Raw genomic sequence first — 19,954 nt, forward strand, 5'->3', positions numbered from 1 at the left:
CCCGTGGGGAGCATTTTAAACCTCTATCCAGGAAATTTGTGTTGATTATTTTCAGCAACACCTCACTTCACACACGGCCCCAGAGGGACTCTGACCGGTACAACCTCAATGTCGTACAATTAGCTCGAGAGCAGCTGGAGGGTCTGATGGCCTTGTAGTGGCCAAATTAAAATCCTGTTTGAATACTGCGGCTTCACTCACCTTGGTCAGAGTCAGAGCGGTCGGAGCAGAGGGTGGAGCCCACGCTGTCCATGCGTATCCTCTCGCCCTCCCCCGGGCTGCTCTGGGCTGCAGCACCGCTGCCTCCCCTCAGCAGCTCCAGCTGGCGCTGGAGGTGCCGCTGCTCGCGCTCCAGAGACTCCAGCTGGTACTGGCTCTTCCTGTCTGCCTCTTCAAGTTTCTGCTCAGGAGACAGAGGAGAGGAGGAGGCAGAGGAAAGGTTAATTATGTGTAACAGGTACCAGGGAGAGACTAGAGGTGAATGATTTTGAAAAAAAGAATCTTAGTGCGATTATTTTGACTGATATTTCAATTGTGATATGAATTTGCAAAATTAGAGGGAATTAAAATGTTCACATCGTTATACTCATTTAAATTGAAAACCATATTGAAATAACTATAATATGTTGTTGGGGGGATTGCTTAAAGTAAATTTTTACTTGCCTATGTACAAATTATTTCATTAAAATAATAAAAAAAAAAAATAATTGTCATGTTTAATCTAGAGCTGCAACACCTATACCATGTCAGAAAATAGAATAGTGTAATGTTGATTTTAATATGATAATAAACAAAGAAAGGTGGAAAATCAGCCTTTTCTGTCATTTTGCATGAACGATTACTTTGACGATTCATAGATTCTCAAAATAGTTTAAGGCAGAATCAGTGTTTCTACCAGTATTTGTTTTTCTTCACCCCCACTTACTTGCGGCATTTGTCACATGTCCAAAAAAAAAAAAGGAAAAAAAGAAAAAACAGCATAACTTAGCTGTTCTAATTTTGATAAAGTAACTTAAAAAAATATCAATAATATATCAACATTGAGGGGATAAAATTTTAGGTTTTCATTAAAAGATAAATATAACAAGGCTATAACATGACAACAGATAGCAAATAATGAATGTGACAAGTGACGAGATGAAGACTGTGAGTAAGTGAGAGGAGGAGGGACTGAGGGCACTGCAGCGATGTGTGTCAACTCAAAAGAGAGCCACAAAGTGTAACTGGTAGCACAGTATCAATACTGTGAAAAATGAGTATTGAAAGCATTTCAAAAACTCTGTATCAATATTTATTAATATATTGATATATTTGACATCACTTGTACAGACTATAAGCATAATTTTAAAGAAGAATTTTAAAAATGTAAATGATAGCTGTCAGGGAATAAAACCAGTGATCTGTTGATAGTCGCACAATGGCAAAATAAAAAAACTAAAAAAACTGTGACCTTAAAGTCATATTGAATCATGGATTTGGAAAAGCGTGACACCACGAATAAGCTGCGTGTAGGAGGAGAGGAGAACGAAAAAAAGTTAGAAAAGAGTTGAGAAACAAGAATAGCAGCTAGGTACAGAGATTGATTGAGAAACCAAGAGCAAGACAGTGAAGAAACGTAGAACAGATAAGAACGAGGGAAGGAAAGCTGGATGAACAACTTAAACAACAGATACTGAAGAGATAATCAAATTCCTTCCATATCAAAAGCCTGTCAGAATACAAACAGCAGCACCTGTTTTGACATCAAACTAAACTTGTTATGTCCTTTAGATTTTTCCTCCTGCCTGCTAATCAAACCCTCAGTGATTTCGCTCACCTGACCTGTTCAAACCATATCGCCTTCTTTATTTGCTGCTTCTGTTCAGCGCCATTTAAATATAAGTGAGGGGCCCTGGCGGGGACTGATACAGCTGTGTTGTGCTCTAACCTTGTAGCCTTATGTCACGGTCACTGACAGTGATGAGCGTGACTCCCAGCGACAGACCAAAACAATGGACTGTCAATAAGTGATGGACAGACTGAAGCTGACAGACGTGCAGAGTGGTGGTGGTGGTGGTAGTAGTAGTAGTAGCAGTAGTAGTAGTACTAGGGAGGAGGGGCCATGAAAACAATATCAGCTTTATGCCTGCCCTCTCAGTGTTACATGAATGCACGCTACGCCAGGCTTCTCACGTGCACACGGCTCAATCTCAGGCAGTCACATGCCTGTTTGTAAAGTGGCTGGGAAAGCGTGAGGCAGGAGGTCTGTAGCAGGATGTCTAAATGTGTTATATGCTGTTTAAAACTGGACGATCAGGCGGGGAAATTATTGCCAGTGACCAGCTGGTTGCTTTACATTTTGGCTTAAGTTTGTGTGCATGAGCCAATTTTTTTAATTCATGTGTGAAATGTATTTTTATTTACACATCCACAACATGCTCGCGTAGAATCATTTGGATGCAATTATTTTACAGTGTGCTTGTATTTAAAACAACAATTAGGAGCGAATTCAACAGATCATGTAACCTCAGAAAAACTTTCCTTTTATACACTTGAAATAAACACATTATCTCCTGCCAAAACCCTCCATTAGAGATGCACTGCAATTCTGGTGTTCCCGTCTAGATCTACTCTCTTTATGCGCTCATAAACTAAAATGACGCTTACAAGTGTCTGGGTTTTGTGATGAAGACACTAAATCAATGAAAACTGCAACAGAAATGCAGTCAGTAACCACATGTAATCAGTTTCATCTGAAAAATATTTGTGCCTTGGCGTCTCTGCCTCTGTAGCATCATAAATTACGTAGTGATTCCAGCAGCAGCGAGGTGAATCTTAGTGCATTTGTATCAACATATTTTACCATTCCTATTCCTTTTCAAAAAGGTTGGGCAATGCATCGATTATTGATATTGTGATGAAATTCAATACTGTCCTTGATTTTACATATCCTACATTGTTCACATTGTACATTGCTCTTTCCCCGTGGTGGATGTTCATCCGTCAATCTTCAGCTTTGGTTGGGCGTCTCATCCTTACCTTTATGTGTGCTTTGGCTTTGTTGAGTAGACCCAGGGTGGTGTGGCGGTTGCAGTCGGGTCCCAGCGGTATGAGGGCCTTCAACCGCTCCAGACACAGCCGCAGGTGAGCTCGTCTGCAGAGGAAAGAGAAAAAGAAAGGCAAACAAACAAACGATTAGATACATGTACAACAGGAAGGGGCTCAGGCCTGGACGTTAACATGAGAACTGTATGAGAGGTACAGAGCTGGTTGTTGAAAGATTATTCAGTGGCACCTGGGAAAGTGTTTAGACAGATGGTGGCTTTAAACATGCACCTTCCTGACTAGACTTGTCCAGCTTGTTTGGTGATTTTAACCAGTAAAAAAAAGAAATCATGGTCAGTTTAAGTGTGCGCTATATTCACAATATTTTCCTTTTCTTTACCTCACTGAACATGGGATTTTCTGGCCTACCGCTGTCTTAAACTGTTAGTTTGTTTGTTACTGTGTGACTTTGGTGAATCCTATCCTTTTAAAACACTGAAGTTATACAATAACACAAATCTTTATGTAAAATTGCAGTTTGGTTGGTTTGAAAAGGGTGATATTTTGCTTGTGTAACAGTGGTTTCCCATCAGAAAAGGCTGTCTGACAGCAAGTTAGAGCAGTGAAAATATTCTAAATATAGTGTACATTTATAATGACACATTTTTTTCAGATGGACCTTTTTCAAGTGGCTAAAATACCTTTTGTTACTGACCCTGTCCACAGCAGTATACTGCTTAGCTTCCATGCTGGTACTCTGCCTCTCTTAACCGGGGGCATGTTGACTGGTGCCTACTGTAGCTAATAGTCTGACTTTTGCTAAGTACCTCATACAAACCCACTTCAAATAATCTGAGCTATCCATTCAAAGGGAAAATTCATGGCTTAAACCAGTTATTGGTAATAAACCTTTAATTTCTCTGCCCCTGGTGTTATCCAGTGGTATTTTTTATTTTCTCATCACTGGCTAAACACAGATGTCAAGCTATTTATACAACTTTACACCCACCACAAGCAAAAACAGTACAAACATGAGGGTGGATTTTTCCTTTTTTAAAAATGTGAAATTTAGCATCTAAATGCAGGCAGTATTCTGTTATTTCAGGATGTAGGCTCATTCTTATGCACTGTATTCCTACTTTTTATTGTAAATCCCCCAGCTTACAGTTCAACAACACAGCAGGTTAGATATTATTCAGGTCTCTTGTGAGCCTTGAGACGATACATCATCCTCTGCTGGTATTTCTTGCACCCAGCTTTAGTTACCCTTCTCGCCTACATTACAAACAACAAGTTTCAGCTGAGGGGGGGCAGGGTGGAAAGGTGTAATGGCATTTCCTGGACCCTGCTTGGCTTGCATGCTCCATCATCCTGACAGTCCCTTATTCTGTGACTGCAGACAGGCCCCGGGTACTATCTATCCTGCTAATGGCCCCGAGTTGAGAGGTAAAGAGAGATAATTGTGGCTATAACACAATCAGCGCTCCATTAGCAGGAGCTGCCCTTTCAGCCAGCCTGAAGGGAACAGTGAGGAGACATTAAGAGTCAGTGGACTCAGTGGAGCGACCCAGACTCAGGAAACTATCTCTGGGGGAGCCTAAAGGAGACGAGCCCAGGGGACGGGAGCAGGAATTCACTGCACTGATAGCGCTGGGCCAGACTCCTTTCTGCCATGCTCTGCTGCTTTAAGACTGGTGGAGGCGCGTGAGCACTGGCTAGAAAGTATCTCTCAGTGTGTGTGTGTGAGGAGGGGAGGTTCAGCTATGCATGGATGGTGCTGATAAGAGCACAAGAGCAGAGCAAGCCATTACACCAGTACAGTATGCGTGAGTGTGTGCTTACACTACATGAACAAGACAAGTGCTGCTGCATGTCTGGGGAGTGAAAGAGGAGACGTCCTGATTCAGTCTGTAGTGTGAAAAGTTTGGAAGTCACGAAGTGCGTGGTACACACACGTTTTCAGTGGAGGAGTTTGTAGTGATGACTATCAGAGTGGCTCAGGTCATCTGTCTGTGCGATCAGGTCTACTGACAGGAGACAGCAGGGTCCACCCTTGCTCTTTATCTGTGAAACGTCTATCTGTGTTTGTCTCGTCTGAACCTCACCACCACCATCTTCAGCCTGCTAGTCCACACACATGCACAAACACAGATATCAGCTGGCAATTAATCACATTCTACTTTTTGGCAGCAGCCTGGGGGGGCGATACACACAGCTCCACCTGGGAGATGTCTAGGACAGGCTACAGAGAGGACAACATGGCAGAGTATCTGTCTCACTGATTCCACTTGTGACCATTTTGTTCAACATTGTAATTGTGATTATTACTTGATCACGAGGAAACAAGGCATCATTAAGTATATTTGACAACAATCTGCCACATAACCATTTTCAAATTAAGTAGGCCATGTACGTGGAATGTGTCAACATTGCTGATATGCCAATAAATTATTAATTGTGCAGCTGTAGCTTTAGAGCACAAATATCATTTCATGTTACATGCAAAGAAGAAACACGCTTTTTAAACACATTAACTAGCATATTACCAATATTACCAGGCTAATATTGGCCTATGGCAGCTTTATTGGTCTAAATTTAATTAAAAGAGAGATAAAAAGTACAATATGAGGATGTGGAAATATTTTTCAATAATTATATGTCAGTATGAAATCAACATTGAAGGCAAAATAGTTACATTACCAATGAATATTAGGTTATAAAATATATTTGCCGGTGTAAACCCCACCCACTGCCAGCCTTCTGTCCAAATATAGATACAGAGATAGATCATTTCATTTGTTGAGCAGATACAGTTACAGATATTGATGTCTCTGTGCACCTCTGATACATATATTTTGCTTGATTTGTGGTTCTTTATTTATATTTTTAATTTAATATTTTCATTTTGCATTACAAAAAATGTGTAACTGTATTATATATGCTATATTATATTATATTATATTATATTATATTATGTATAAAGATATACTGACAGCCACTCACTCCCTAATATTCAGTCAGTCCTGAAAATCGTGTATCAGTCAGGCCCTACTACTCATGCATCTATGGGCATCTTGTTTGCTCTTACTTTTTCCTTATCAAGGCAAACATTTTTATGCACTTGGGCAGGACACACTGGTCATGTATGGGCATGTCTGTCCGTCTGTCTGTCTGTCTGTCCGTCTGTCCGCTCTGTCAGGCATCGAGTTAACAAACTCCAGAGACCACGATCGACTCCTCCACTCCCATCGAGATTAAAACAACCATCTCAGCAGACAGCCTCAGATAACCCCGACTTGCAACCACTCCTGTCTGTCTCCCAACCCCCTCCCTTCCCCCGACCCAACTGACATGATGGATGAGCGGAGGAAGTGAGGGGGTACGCTGACCGTAGAGTACCGCCGCACTTCTGGCCCTGGCTACAACTGAAATGTCCCATTATGGTTCTTAGCGCTAAGACTTCTATTAGCGAGTGTGGTGTGAGACGTCACTCGCTGGGGCTGCTGAATCACCACTTTTTGTGGAGTCAGTGAGAAACCACAAACACCCCTCCACACCCACATGATGATGATAAGGAAGATGAGGAGGAGTCTGTCCTCTTTCAGCACTCTGAGTCCCAGTTCTGTCCTTTTCACAGATACCTTCTGTACTGTGATCTCCTCTTAAAGCAACACATGCTGCTGGTTGGCAGCAGTCAAACACCCTCGCTGTGCCTCTTCTTGATAGACAGACATGTGAAACGTCTGCGTGACATTTGTCCTAATCTCTGGGTGCAAGACGCACTCTGATAGCTACAGGATAGAAATAAGCACCAGAAAAGCATAAGAGGGAGTGTCCAGGAAACGGTGTGTGACTGTGAGAGCGAGTGTGTACTATTGTGTAATTCATGACCATCACATTGGCCTGCCTAGTCATGAAAATTATCAAACTGGAGCTTTTTATTCTCAGCAGGAAAAATCATTTTGGGAGAAAAATCGACCAACTATGTCCTCACAGGAAACTTAAGATAATGGAGACTGGTTTATCATGTTTGTACACCAGCACTATCTCCAACTGTCTCACAAAGGGGTTAAAGGTCATAAGCCGCTGGCTACTGGTGATGCCCCCAAGACGGATCCCTAATCCCTGAAAAGGCTTGTTTATCATTTAGACCCACAGCCAAAGAGCTTAAAACCATTTGCAGCTTACGATATGAGTGGCGGCTTGTGACCATAAATACCTGCCTGCTGCAGCCAGGATCTCTTTCTGCCTCTCCGCCCTCTTGTAGCCACGTAACACATCAACCAACAGAGCCTACTGTTTGCCTGAGTTCTTAGAAAAGACTGGTGCTAGTTACATAAACAGCCATGGATTTACTATGCACCAGGTCCATAACTTGATGTTCCCTGCTGCTGAGGCTCTGGATTGGTTAAGTGCACGCTATTAAAGGATGTGACCTCACAGGATGACAGGCAGCAACAGTAGGTTAATTTGGCATCACTCTCCTCTGGGGGTTAGACTGTTCTCATGAGAAAAGAGCTCACAAGCATTAGCATGTTAAAGAGCTAAAAGCTTCCTGTTTGTAGACAAAACTAGTGGCAATATTAGCTGGGTCAGTTCTAAGACGATATTTATACCTGGTATCAAAATTAGATCTGTATCTGGTTACATTATCCAGATAGAAAAATATTATGTTAATTAGCTCTGCATGATTAATTGCAACATTATCGAGCTCACAGTATGACCAAATCAATTATGAACCAAATCATAATTTTTTTGAAAGTGGAAAAAAATGTGGGAAAACAGCATTATGTTGAAGTACTGTAGTCTTATATGTCCTGTCTCTAGATGAAAGAAAGCGTGTTTGTTTGGCAATGACCCCAACAAAAATCACATCATCACATTTTTCTTCCATAAGAAAATTTTAATGTAAAATGTTGTAGTCCTTATGTTTATGCAAGATGTAATAACGCTGTGATCAGAATGTGATCAGATCAGCCAGACTACATCTGGAGGTAGTCTGGCTCGCACTGTGTTCAAATCTTAGGTAGGTGGAAACAGAATATAAAAATAAATGTTGTGCAAATGTTTTATAATGTGAAAAAACAAAACAAAACAAAAAACACTTGGTTAGGGTTCGGGAAAGATCATGTTTGGGTTAAAATTATCACTCACAAGATCTTTCGTGGGTCTGGTATTACCATCTAGACACGACCTATTAGTAGGGGTTTAACGATACAGTGATCTGGATTGATCAATCTTTGAGATACACTTTTATTTTGAAAAAGTGAGTTTTTCATAACATGTTCCTGTAAATATTTCACAACAAAAGCCCGGTTCAATGAGTGGCTACACACAAGAACACAACGTGAGTAACTGATGTAGAAATCATGCTGGAGGTGAAATGCTCCTTGAGGTTAGTTAGCATGTAGTAATGATACCAACTCAGCTGAGAATTGGCTCAAATTTTATTGCATCATCAATCAGATTTACAATCAGTGACTAGAAAGTCTTCATCCAAATCTCCTGATTGCATATTTTTATCAAATATTGTCTGATAATGATCATGGACGACCGATCTGGGATTAAAGAACTGTGTATAAATTGACAAGATTAGATTCTAAAAAATCCCGTCCTCATGTACTCGAAACAATCAACCAAAGCAAAACATAATTTCTGTCTCTATCAAGTGCAATGAATGACAGGATCTACATGACAGATGTTGGAAAATATCTGAAAGACTGAAAAAAAACAAACAAAAACAAAGTTACAATCTTAGATTAAAATATCCTTAATGCAGACTAACAGTAGTGAAGGCTGTTGCTCTGCACTGCATTTCCAGTGTCTAATGAATGGCACAGCAAGCTGAAGGCTGCCCGAATGGGGGAACTTTTCATCTGTGGCGGATTACATAACACGTGGCCAGTTGCTACCAGGACCTGTGCTCCAAACTGTCACGCACAGCAGGGATGTCAAATCCCTCGCTGACAATAAGACAACATGGGCAGCAAAGCCTTGTTTTTCCTTGTATTCAGCACAGGGAGATTCCTGGGAAACTAAGTGAATACAATACCGTGTTTCATTTTGTTTTTATTTGTTTTTTTTTTTTGTTTTTTTTTGCTGCCTTGTGAGTTTACCTTAGCAAACAGCCGCTTTTGAAATCCCACACTCTCTCTGGGAGTGAGGCAGTGAGCTTCTGTGGACTTGAGTCTTAATACAGATCGATTTATAATGGAAGTGGCTATTCAAAGGAGCCCACATCTAAAACTGCTGCTGATCTCCCACAAGTTCATGGGAGTTACCCATGGAACTCACGGCGTAAGTATGGGCAGCTTTTAACAGTGTTTACAAAAGAGTTGTGTAGACAGGAGCTTGCAAACTAAAAGTATATATGTGTATATATGTTATATATACTTGTCCTCCACAACAAACCCTAAATTACTGGATTCAGAAATGACCCTGAAATATAAAGGATTTAGAATTTTTTTACACTGTATAGCAGTTGTTTGGTTTTATCATTACAAATTGTGCAATACTTCTGCAATACAACCCAAATGTTTAGGTGGGAACGTTTCCTGGACTCAAAAATGCCTTTATTATGATGGCATGTTGGACCTTAAAACAGACAAACACGGGTGCGTTTTGGCACACAAGCCTTCATCAAGCCTTGCCAGACCTTGTTTGGTGAGACCAAACCTTGTTTGACTCCCTAACAAGGGCTTGTATGCCGAAACACATCTTAAGCCGTTTGCTTTGACGGAAAAGTTCACCACTACAATGAAAATACATTTCTTCCCCTGGTTTGTAGAGCTATTTATCAGTCCAGTTTTGGAGTTACTGATTGTAGATATCTGCCTTCTCTCCAAGTACTGAAAGAATACATTTGAAAAACTCAAAACCAGTGTCTCTTTCCAAAAATCATGACCTGTTTACTCAAGATAATCTACAGACCTTGTTAAGAGCAGTTTCATGTTGGAGCTACTTTCTTTCTAGTAGAAAGAAAGTAGCTCCAATGTAGTGGTTTGGAGTCACTTTGCATGAGTTACACTCTCCACTGATTTACTGCCCTGCTGCACACCTGTGAAAAACAGGAGAATTCAGGTGTTCAAAATCCTGAAGGCATGACTTGCGGGCTCACCACAGACACAGCCGTTCTTCCCCTTTCCTCCTGAGACAATGGGGCAACTTCCACTCTACCAGCGTGTGTGCATGTGTGTCTCTTTCATACTTGTATGTGTGTGTGTGTGTGTGTGTTCCTGATGGGCCCCAGATGGGTACGCAGGCAGGCAGCTCCTGCCTTTTGGCTTTGACATGTGAGCGAGCAGCCAGCCGGCCCCGGGTCACTGCACCACACCTTTCCTCCTCATCCAGACTCCCCATGAATCACGTGCAGGCCCTGACAACTTTCAGCTTTTTTTTTTCCTCTCTTTGCTTCAATTCAGTCTAATCAAATGCAAAACTCTGCCTCATTTGTAAGGTTAAATACCACTGAAAAACACAGAGAAGTGGTTAACTATTATAATGATAAGTATTAGACAAGTGTTTATATTAAAACAAGTCTGCCGTCATGTCTGCACTTCTCCTCCTCTCACTGAAGCTATTTCACTTGTTATTGAAATGCGTCAAACTGCCTCCGATGTGATTGAAGCAGAGTCCTTTTTAAAGAAGCACTTTGAAGCGCTCCCTGTTGATATGGTAGAGCTGCCCACCACAGCTCTTACAGAACCTACGCACATCATATGTACATCTCTCGTCAGCGCAGCGAGCAACAACAACTCTGCACTCAACCTCTCTCTCGTCCTTGTATTATCCATGCACACACACACACACACACACACACAGACACACACACATACGCTGAACGCACGTGCCTTTGTATGAAGGGCACACACGACTCGGTGTACATGCATACAGACACATTCTGATATCTGATATCTCCGTGGACTGTAAAAACTAGCATCAGACACGAGCTGACAAATACCCCTTTAAATGTGAAAACAAATGTAAAGGCACCAAGAGGCCATAATTTCAACATTATCAAGACGACAGGAGCAATCAGCACAGTGGGGAAAACTGAAAATCTTTCAATGACCCTGGAGGAATAATGCAAGAGAGAAATGTGAGGACAGACATGAGCACAGAAAGCTTTTCAATTCTCCTTTGAACACATCCTCAGTCTTGTTAAAATACCAAAATAGGTTTTAGTGTTAATGTTTTCTTTCATGTGTGGTTGGGCAAGTGGGTAAGAAATCTATTTACTAAATCAGAACTAAGACTGAAGTTAAATACCATGTTTGATAGGGCTGCAACATCTATAAAATGTAAGCCAAGGTGATGTCTTCAAATGTCTTGTTTTGTCAAAAACTCAGAGATATTCAGTTTAATATGATAATAAATGGAGAAAAGCAGGAACACTGCATCTTGTATTTTACTGTGTTAGGTCTTCTCAACCACAGTTTTTTTTTTTATGAAACTCAAGAACTTCACCTGCATTTCAACTGCAGAATCCTCATTTCAACTTTCAGTTGGGCCATTGGTATTTTTCCCCAAAAACATCCCTGCTCCTTGGCTGAACAATTTTCTTAAGGTCAAGGATCCTTTGTACTAACTGTATTGATCACTGCTTACTGATCAAACAGAATTAATTCAGTCTGTAAGCAAGCACTGATAGTCTCCAATGACAATATTAGGACTTGCGATGGGAATTATTTGAGCTGTTTTGACAATAGTGTTGCAATAAACAGCATTTTAAACTTTGATGCAACAAAAAATGATAGTCGATACCTCCTTTGACACCAAAGCAAACAGAAAAAAAAGTCCTAGAAACACAAATGATACAGGAAAAGTCACTGAAGACTGTCTAGTGTTGCTGCAAGCCAAATTTCATTCAGGACAATGACAACTGAACTAAACTGAGGTCTTGAGCACTCTGTTAGTATTGTATCCTTTTAAACACATGGTGTTGAAAAGTATCAATACCTTGAAAGTTTTGACAACCTTACTTGAAACTAAATCTAGCTGGCTTCTTGATGTGTCAGAAATGTGAGAGGGTAAGAACAACAAAGGACAACAAATACTGAAATTTGTCTTATTTCTCAAAACAAGCCGCATGTTTTGATTCCATTATCAGCAATTTGCCACATATATTTATTGGCACAAGAATACACATAATATCCCTGAATTAGTTCAGATTTTTTGAAGTCCTCCATTATTTGATGCTAACAACATCCTCCCTTTTTCTTAATAGAGCACACATTAAATACATTTTCTTCTTGTTTTGTGGTGAACTTATTTCAAAGGTAATTCTTTTGACTAAATTGAGCAAGACATTATTTTACTTTCTGAGATGTCTGCTGATTTTTTGAAGACATTACTCACTGGCTATGTATGTAATGAGGGAGCCATCCAGACAATTACTGTTTTTCAGTTGCTTACACAAACGCAAATCCTTGCTTTGATTATCAGACATAAATTTGTGAAAATCTGATGCCTAATGTTTCCTGTGGGCAGTGGGTATTGAGAGGGGAAGGGAGTGAGAAGGAGAAAAGGAAAATGCATATTCATGTGACTAAAATAAATGGCAATAAAAGAACACCTGGGTCTCAAGAACGACACAGACAGAATAGTATGTTTTTTTTTACTTCTATTGAGGAGACAAAAGCAGCTGAAAACAGCACTGACAAAGCAACCTAAGTTTCTGCTTATTTTCCAGTCAAAGTCCTCTGGAACCAACGCTGTTAGAGGAAGCACGAGCGATGGAGGAAAAAAAATATGGCTGCCCTAGATTCCAAACTTGTGAATACATAAATAATGGATAACTTCTCAGGCCATCCAAGATGTCTGACATAATTACTGGACGTGCTCTTTAAGGGGAGGGTCAGATTTCCAGCCCAGATACCAGTCAATACACTTCACTTTGGCAAATCCCACACTCTCTCAAACCCATTTAACACACACACACACACACACACACACACACACACACACACACACACACACACACACACACACACACACACACACACACGAATTGACCTACTTCTAATACGTGCAGAGGGGGAGGAAATCTGACCCTTCACCCAGTTATTACACTAATTACACATCACCATTGACCATCTCAGTGGTAAATCTCCTAAACTGACATGCGAAAGGAAATTAAGACATCATTACAGAGGCCCTCTTAGGGAGGAAAAAAAATTAAAAACTTGACTTTGCGAGGCAGTTCTATTGTTCCTCTTCTGCCTTACTCGTCCTCCAGTGTCGAGGCTCATTTAAAGCAGCCACAAATCATGATTCAAAGCGATGTCAAAGATTATTGGAGTGATTAGAGTATTTGTAATGCAAGGCCTCATTTAGAGTAGACTAAGCCATGTCCATTGAGCACTGCATCAAATCAATGGCAAATTATCTCTCTGTGTGGTGGAGGGCAATTAAATCAAACACAGGCAGTGTGGGCACAGATGTTTTTTTTTTTTCCTTTCTGTTGCTTTGAGCGTTATTTTCCGAAACATTCCAAATCCATTATTTCACGGATAAAAATAGCAAGCGAAAGATGCCGGTCGCTTAGAAGGTCCAGACAGATCGCAAAAGGCAAATCACATGTGGGGGGCTCCTTTTCCCAGATCATACATAGTGAAACAACATGTGAACATGTGGCACACTGATCCATTTTCTGCAGATGGTGACATACAATATACATGGAGTGGGGCAGGGCTCAACCCACACGGCAGCCCATACATTTATTCACCATGATGCTTTGCTGTGACTGTAGGAATCGCTGTTGAGCACATGCAAAACTGTTGAGGACAGATGAACACAAATAGGAGAGAGCACTCTCCCTAATGATCAATGCCTGGAGCATTTTCAGACAAATTTGGCAGCTGGGAGTGAAATACAATGAAACAGAGTACTTGCATTTGGTTGTAAGCAAATATTAAATAAGGGGCCATATTACAGACACTTACAGATACTATCTTATAGAGGTGGGAATTTCTTTGCACCTCACGATTCAATTCCATGGGCTACAATGCGATTGCATAACAATTATTGATGCATCAAAATTTTTGATCTCAAGTGATGTTATATTTTTTCCACTGAGTGGTTACTTCCCATAATTTGCACGCTGTTTTCCCTTCAACTTCACAGAAACCAAAATTCTTCCATATGCTAGCTTATAAACCAGGGGATCCAGTCAGACTGCAGATCTGCAGTTTCTCAGGTTCAGTCATCCTCGCCAAAACTTAAGAATGTAAACATAACACATGTTTACGTCTGTTACATTTCATGATCCAATTGGTTCAGCCACACGGAAAGTACAACCTGGTCTTACAAAATAAATAAATAAATAAAGGTGATCATAATGTCGAGAACTGGGTTTTCAAATGCCAGATTATTAACTTTTCTGCACTATTTTAGAATCTTCCAAGAGACACTCGCAAGAATCAGATTTTTCCCCCACTCCTACTATCTTAACTCTTTGGTAACCATGGCAATTAGATTTAACACCTCATTTACACAGTCCTTCAGACACTGTTCCTATCCTAACCTAAGATAAGAAACTTCCCTACCTTCCAAAACCTTAAATAAAGTCTATCTTTAGAAACATAAGCTGTCCTAACTTTCACTTTCACTTTTCCACCTGTACCAGCTAATTTACAAATTAGCTAATGCTGGTATTCTCTAAAAGCAGCTGGTAGTGTTTGCTAACTTTTTAAATCTGTATTGTTGCTCTTTTATTGCTTTTACACAATGAATGGATACAGTGGAGACTGTTTTCTTAGCCCACTGTTTCTTTTACCTCAAAAGTTAGTGTTGTAGTAAATTTCTCAATAAGAGGAATGCTGGATTTCTCTATAGATGTTACCAGCACCTCTAAATGATCTGTCTCGAGATTAAGTGTCCATCATTGTTTTGGCTCCATTTTTTGTATGTTTCATTTATAAAAAGTAGTGTCAGTTACAAGGTAGAAAACAATAAAGTTGATAAACAGTGTTGGATTCAGTGTTAAGGATTTCCTAACCTGAGATAAGACAGGATGAAGTGAGTTGGGATTCTTAACTTAATACTTAAGATAGGAAGTTTCTATAGCACAACACCAGAAGAATAAATCTGACTGTGCCCTATGCACTGCAGCCCATACACATGGCGAGCATTTAACACCAAACTACAGGAAACACAACAGTTCTCTGTGTTTGCTCTCTACCTTTGTTTATTGGCTCGCTGAGTTAACACAAAGAGCATGGTTGTTGTTTCTGCTAAAGATGCCTCTTCTAGGATTCTCTGCTTTTTATGCCCCTTGTGTCTTTCTCTCTTTTATGGAGGTGGGGGGTGTCATTCTCCCTCTCTCACATGACTGCTGTCGGGTTGTACAGCTGAGGTCACATGTTTACCCATACAGACAGCGGCACCTGACTGAATGTTTTTTTTTAATAGAGGGAAACTACCACTCACTAGGTTGACTGCTGGAACAGTCATCAAAGAGCCAACAGCCTGGCTGCAAAACTGGAGCCCGTCATATGTGCTTTAGCCAACTACAGCTTTATTATTGGAGCTATAAATGGCAGGTTCAGGAAATGACAAATGCAGATGGAGACAAGCTTATATGTTGAATTGGTCTGGATCTGGTTGGCAAAGCTGTTATTCTAGGTTCCCCTTCTTGTTGAAAACTTTGTGTTGATGATTTATGATTTGACAGATGGTTCTAACATTCCCCCGTGGATTGCATGACGTGTAACTTGTGTTAAAGTGCCATTAATACCCTTTGGACAACCGCCACTAACTGCTCAGACCTAAAGGACTTTAAATGAGATCGTTGCTGCGGAGATAATAAGCAAATATGAGAGCTGTACATCTAAGCTAGTGTGCTGATATGTTGTCCACTGCTGATGCGTCACGTTTCTATACACACTGTATGCACACAAGATTAGAGCAATCATTGCCCTGCAGCGACTGTAGGCTCCCTTTTCCTGACAGACTGATGCTTCCCTCATCTCCTTTATGAAAAACAGACAGATGGGATAGATGCAGAGAGTCAGAGCGAGATAGAGAGGGTGAGAGATATAGAGAGTGGGGGAGGAAGGGGAGTGTTCTGCCTGTGTAATCTGCCCAGAAACTAGCCACGGGCACAAACGAGAGGCAGTCTGTCAGGAGTTCCGCTGGGTTTAGCGATGGCAAAAGACTCAAATCTACTTGCCCATTTTAAGTTCTGACTCAAATTTGTATATCAGTGTGACATGTTTAGCCAAATACTATGAACTACAAGAAAACACGTCAAAGATATGCATGCTTTGTGTTGAGCATGTTCATCCAAAGTGCCACAAGAGCATATATGTTATGCATGAGTGACACCAGTGGAAATTTAACCCCTAACCCTGAAATATTAAGATCTATGTTCTACTCATTGAGCTACAAATGACAGTGAGTGAACTAAGCCAGTAATAGTGGCACCAGGTTGAGTTTCAGAGTTTTGGAGATATCAGGCGTAGAGATGTAAATATAATGGGACTACATGGCACTCAGCTTATGGTGGTCAAAGCACTGAAAAACAATGCATTTGAAAAATTATAAACCAGTATCTCTTTCCAGAAATCATGACCCAGTTACTTAAAATAATCCATAGACCTTGTTGTGAGTAGTTTTATGTAGGAACTACTTTTCTTCCGGTAGAAATTTTTCAAGTATTTTAGGAGACACTGGTTTTGAATTATTCAAATGTATTTTTTGGGTGTTTTGACACCCACGACAAGTGTCATTTAGTCTTGTTACATCTGAGAGAAGACAGACTTGTCTACGGTCGATATCTCCAAAAAGCTGCAACTCACACCAAAAAAAAAAAAAAAAAAATCTAGATGGATAAATAGCACTACAGGTCAGGAGAAATATATGTATTTCTTAATTTGGGGGGTGAACGGTCCTTTAACATGAGGAGCTCATCTCTTCAGGATGCTTTTCAGAAAACAAACATCCTCTTACTATGAAAGCCTGTGGCCCATGTCCTAACCATTCAATCATCCACTGAGGTTTTTACTACACTGTCCGAACTGACAGCCAATTGTTAAGTTTGACAAACAGGGCTGAGGAATGATGGGAATGCTCATCTCTATCCCACACACAGAAACCAGTTTCTCATAAATGGAATTAAACCATTATTAACAAGTCTTGGGATTCCATGGGAACTATGCTGGATGATGACCCATATTCTGGTAAGATGGCGGGGGGGGATGCAGAAGGGGTGAAAATGCATGGCTGCATGTGGGTGGGTGGGAAACAGGACTTTGATATTTCTGAGCATTCAGGCAGTTGTGACCTCAATCCCGAAAAAGAGATTCAGCGTTTGTGTGTGTGGAGGAGAGAGAGTATCGTTCCGACTGGCAGTAAAGCTCACTGTAAAAACACATATGGATTCGGGGCTGGATTGAAACCATGCTGGAGACTGGGGGCTATAAACCACAAATGTGTGCTCAAAAATCAATTTGGACTCACAAGAATCCATCCCCACTCCTGCTCAACCAATCCCAAGGCCACAAGTGGTAAATAAAGTGAAACGCAGTTGATTACTAGGCAGACCAATGCTGCTGTCGCGCTAAATCCGCTGAAGCCACTCCAAGCCACGAACAGCATCCGCCATGATGCATAGCAACAGTGCAGAGGAAGGACGGTGGACAGACTGGGAAAAAGTGGAAACAGCGGAGGAAGAGATAATGCAAAAGGCAAGTGAGTTTGAAAGGAGAGGGATGAAAGAATAGTGCAGTAGCAGACAGATAAACACGTGCTGACACACACGTGTACACACACACACACGCATACAGAGTTCATTGGAGTAGAGAGGGAGCTTGTGTGTGTGTGTGTGTATGTTGGGGGGGGGGGGCTAGCTGTGCGGCAGGGCCGAGAGACTCTGGGGCTGAAGCCCATCACTAACACATGGATTAGTTCACACGTGCACACTGCCTTTTAATCTGCTCCACTGACAAAGGTTGGAAGAGAAAGAGGAAAAGGGAAGAAGGCGAGAGATAAAGAGATGGAGTTAACGAAGAGATTGCCACAGAAACAGAGCAGAGAGGGGGAGCGAGGGGGGGAGGGGTGGAGGTAGTGGGACAGAGGGGAAAAGAAATGGAGTACACTGTATAAGAATAACACCACCAAGAAGTGACACAAGTAATGCAATCAATACACTCTGTCTTTGGCACATGCCCCAGATCCCTTTAAAACACACCACAGGCTGATCATGTGACAGCCATCTGTCCAACCCCTTTTTGACTTTATTTTTATTAGTGGCAGGATGACACCTGATTTGAACTGTGAGCATAACTACATGGTCAGTAGATGTCCCACAAAAATACTCCCTGTACCATCCCGTTCCCATCAACGCACAGTCCACACACAACATTACATATGTCTTTATATATAAAAAACTGACCTGCTGTTATTATGATTCTGACTCATGCCTCCTCCCATTAACTTTTTCTGTCCCATCCCAGTCCTGTGATGAACAGTGAAATTGTCTCCGATCCCACTGGAATCCAAAGGGAATCCCATGTGCCATGGCAAAATGCCAGCCTTTATTCACCAATTCACACAGATCTGTTTTCAAAATGTTGGTTATCAGTGTGAAGTTGATGAAACCAAAAAAATCAGAGCTCAACTGCGAGGTTTGAACTGGACAATATATTGATACTTAATCAATGATTTTACACTAGATATTGCCCTAGATTTTGGATACTGTTATACCGTGATATGGCAAAAGTTTTGTCTTTTTCCTGGTTTTAACAGTTGCATTACAGTGAAGTGATGTAATTTTCTGAACTTAAAAGACTGTTCTAATAGTTTTATTATTTGATTTAGACACTAAGTCAAAAAATGTTGAGATATTGTTTATAAGCCATATCACCCACCTCTAGCTCTTATAATTCACCTTTACAAAAGGCAGCGGTTAATAATTACTTTTTCAAGTTGAAACTTGCATTTGCAAAGAAAAAAACTGTTCTTTAATACTGACCATCATTTTATGCTTCTTTTTTCTTTTTAAAGACAGTTCAGGCACTGTTTAAACACTGCTACCAATCTCAAAGTCCTGTTTTAGCACCGGTATCAGAAAAAAAACCCAGACAATACCCAAGCCTAATCAGCAGTAACAAACGAGACCAGCTGACCAACACACACTGAAGCATTAAACATCTTAAACCAGCTTTGTGGTGAATATAATAACTCTCCTCTCAGCGGTCTCTTTCACCTCAAAAACCCTGTGTTTGCTCTGTGTCTTGGACAGCAATGGCTTTCCCCGGAGCTAACGTTGCAGTGAAGAGGCTGCTCTCCACTACTGGAGACATAATGTCGATAACAACATAGCGGAGCTCTCTGCCTCCCCCTCATTTTGTTATTCTCATACAGACAGGAGACTGTATAATGCTTTCAAATTACTTAATTCATCAATCAATGTAGTTTCTTATTATAATTCAGTGGAATAAGGACACCAATAAATGGCATGGTACACAGTATACTGGTCAGGAGCTAGAGACTGAAAATTATTAATTCACTTAAAAAAATCAGAATCAGAATCAAATCATACCCAAAAACTCCCACCCCTTACTGTCAGTGTCTTAAACTCAATGCCACACCTGTCAAACTCTCTTTCCATTCACTAACGGTTACCCTCCAACCCCATCCCACCCCCACACAACGCCACCTAATGTCACCAACCCACCCACAAACCCTCAATTTCCCCTTTAGCCCTGTGTGACATGAGCGGTAAGGTCAGAGGCGTCGGATTAAAACTCCAATATGGCCTGGCTCCTAAAACGGTCCTGGTGTAAAGCCAGAGAGATCCAGCCAGATGTTAGCTCTGGGGGCAGGGAGGGGGTTGCCCTGTCGGACCACATCCTCTTTACAGCTGTGGATGCGTTTTAATACGTCCAATACAGGGTGGGGGTGTAACCCAAATATTCTACATGAACCT

The 19,954-nt window shown here is 41.0% G+C and overlaps 1 protein-coding gene across 3 annotated transcripts in view; it reads right to left on the reverse strand.

Moving 5' to 3' along the window:
* Nucleotides 1–19,954, reverse strand: part of mxi1 (max interactor 1, dimerization protein) — a 43,641-nt gene that overhangs the window by 5,263 nt on the left and 18,424 nt on the right. For all 3 annotated transcript variants that reach the window (XM_084716148.1, XM_084716147.1, XM_084716146.1), the window contains 2 exons: nucleotides 3,019–3,133; nucleotides 202–400 (listed from right to left, as the gene is read on the reverse strand). In XM_084716148.1, the coding sequence (XP_084572274.1) occupies nucleotides 202–400; nucleotides 3,019–3,133 (314 nt within the window). The remainder of the gene's footprint in view (nucleotides 1–201; nucleotides 401–3,018; nucleotides 3,134–19,954) is intronic.

Source organism: Lutjanus erythropterus, chromosome 3 (assembly GCF_056507025.1).
Source record: "Lutjanus erythropterus isolate fLutEry1 chromosome 3, fLutEry1.hap2, whole genome shotgun sequence".
In the NCBI taxonomy this organism is placed as follows: domain Eukaryota; kingdom Metazoa; phylum Chordata; class Actinopteri; order Lutjaniformes; family Lutjanidae; genus Lutjanus; species Lutjanus erythropterus.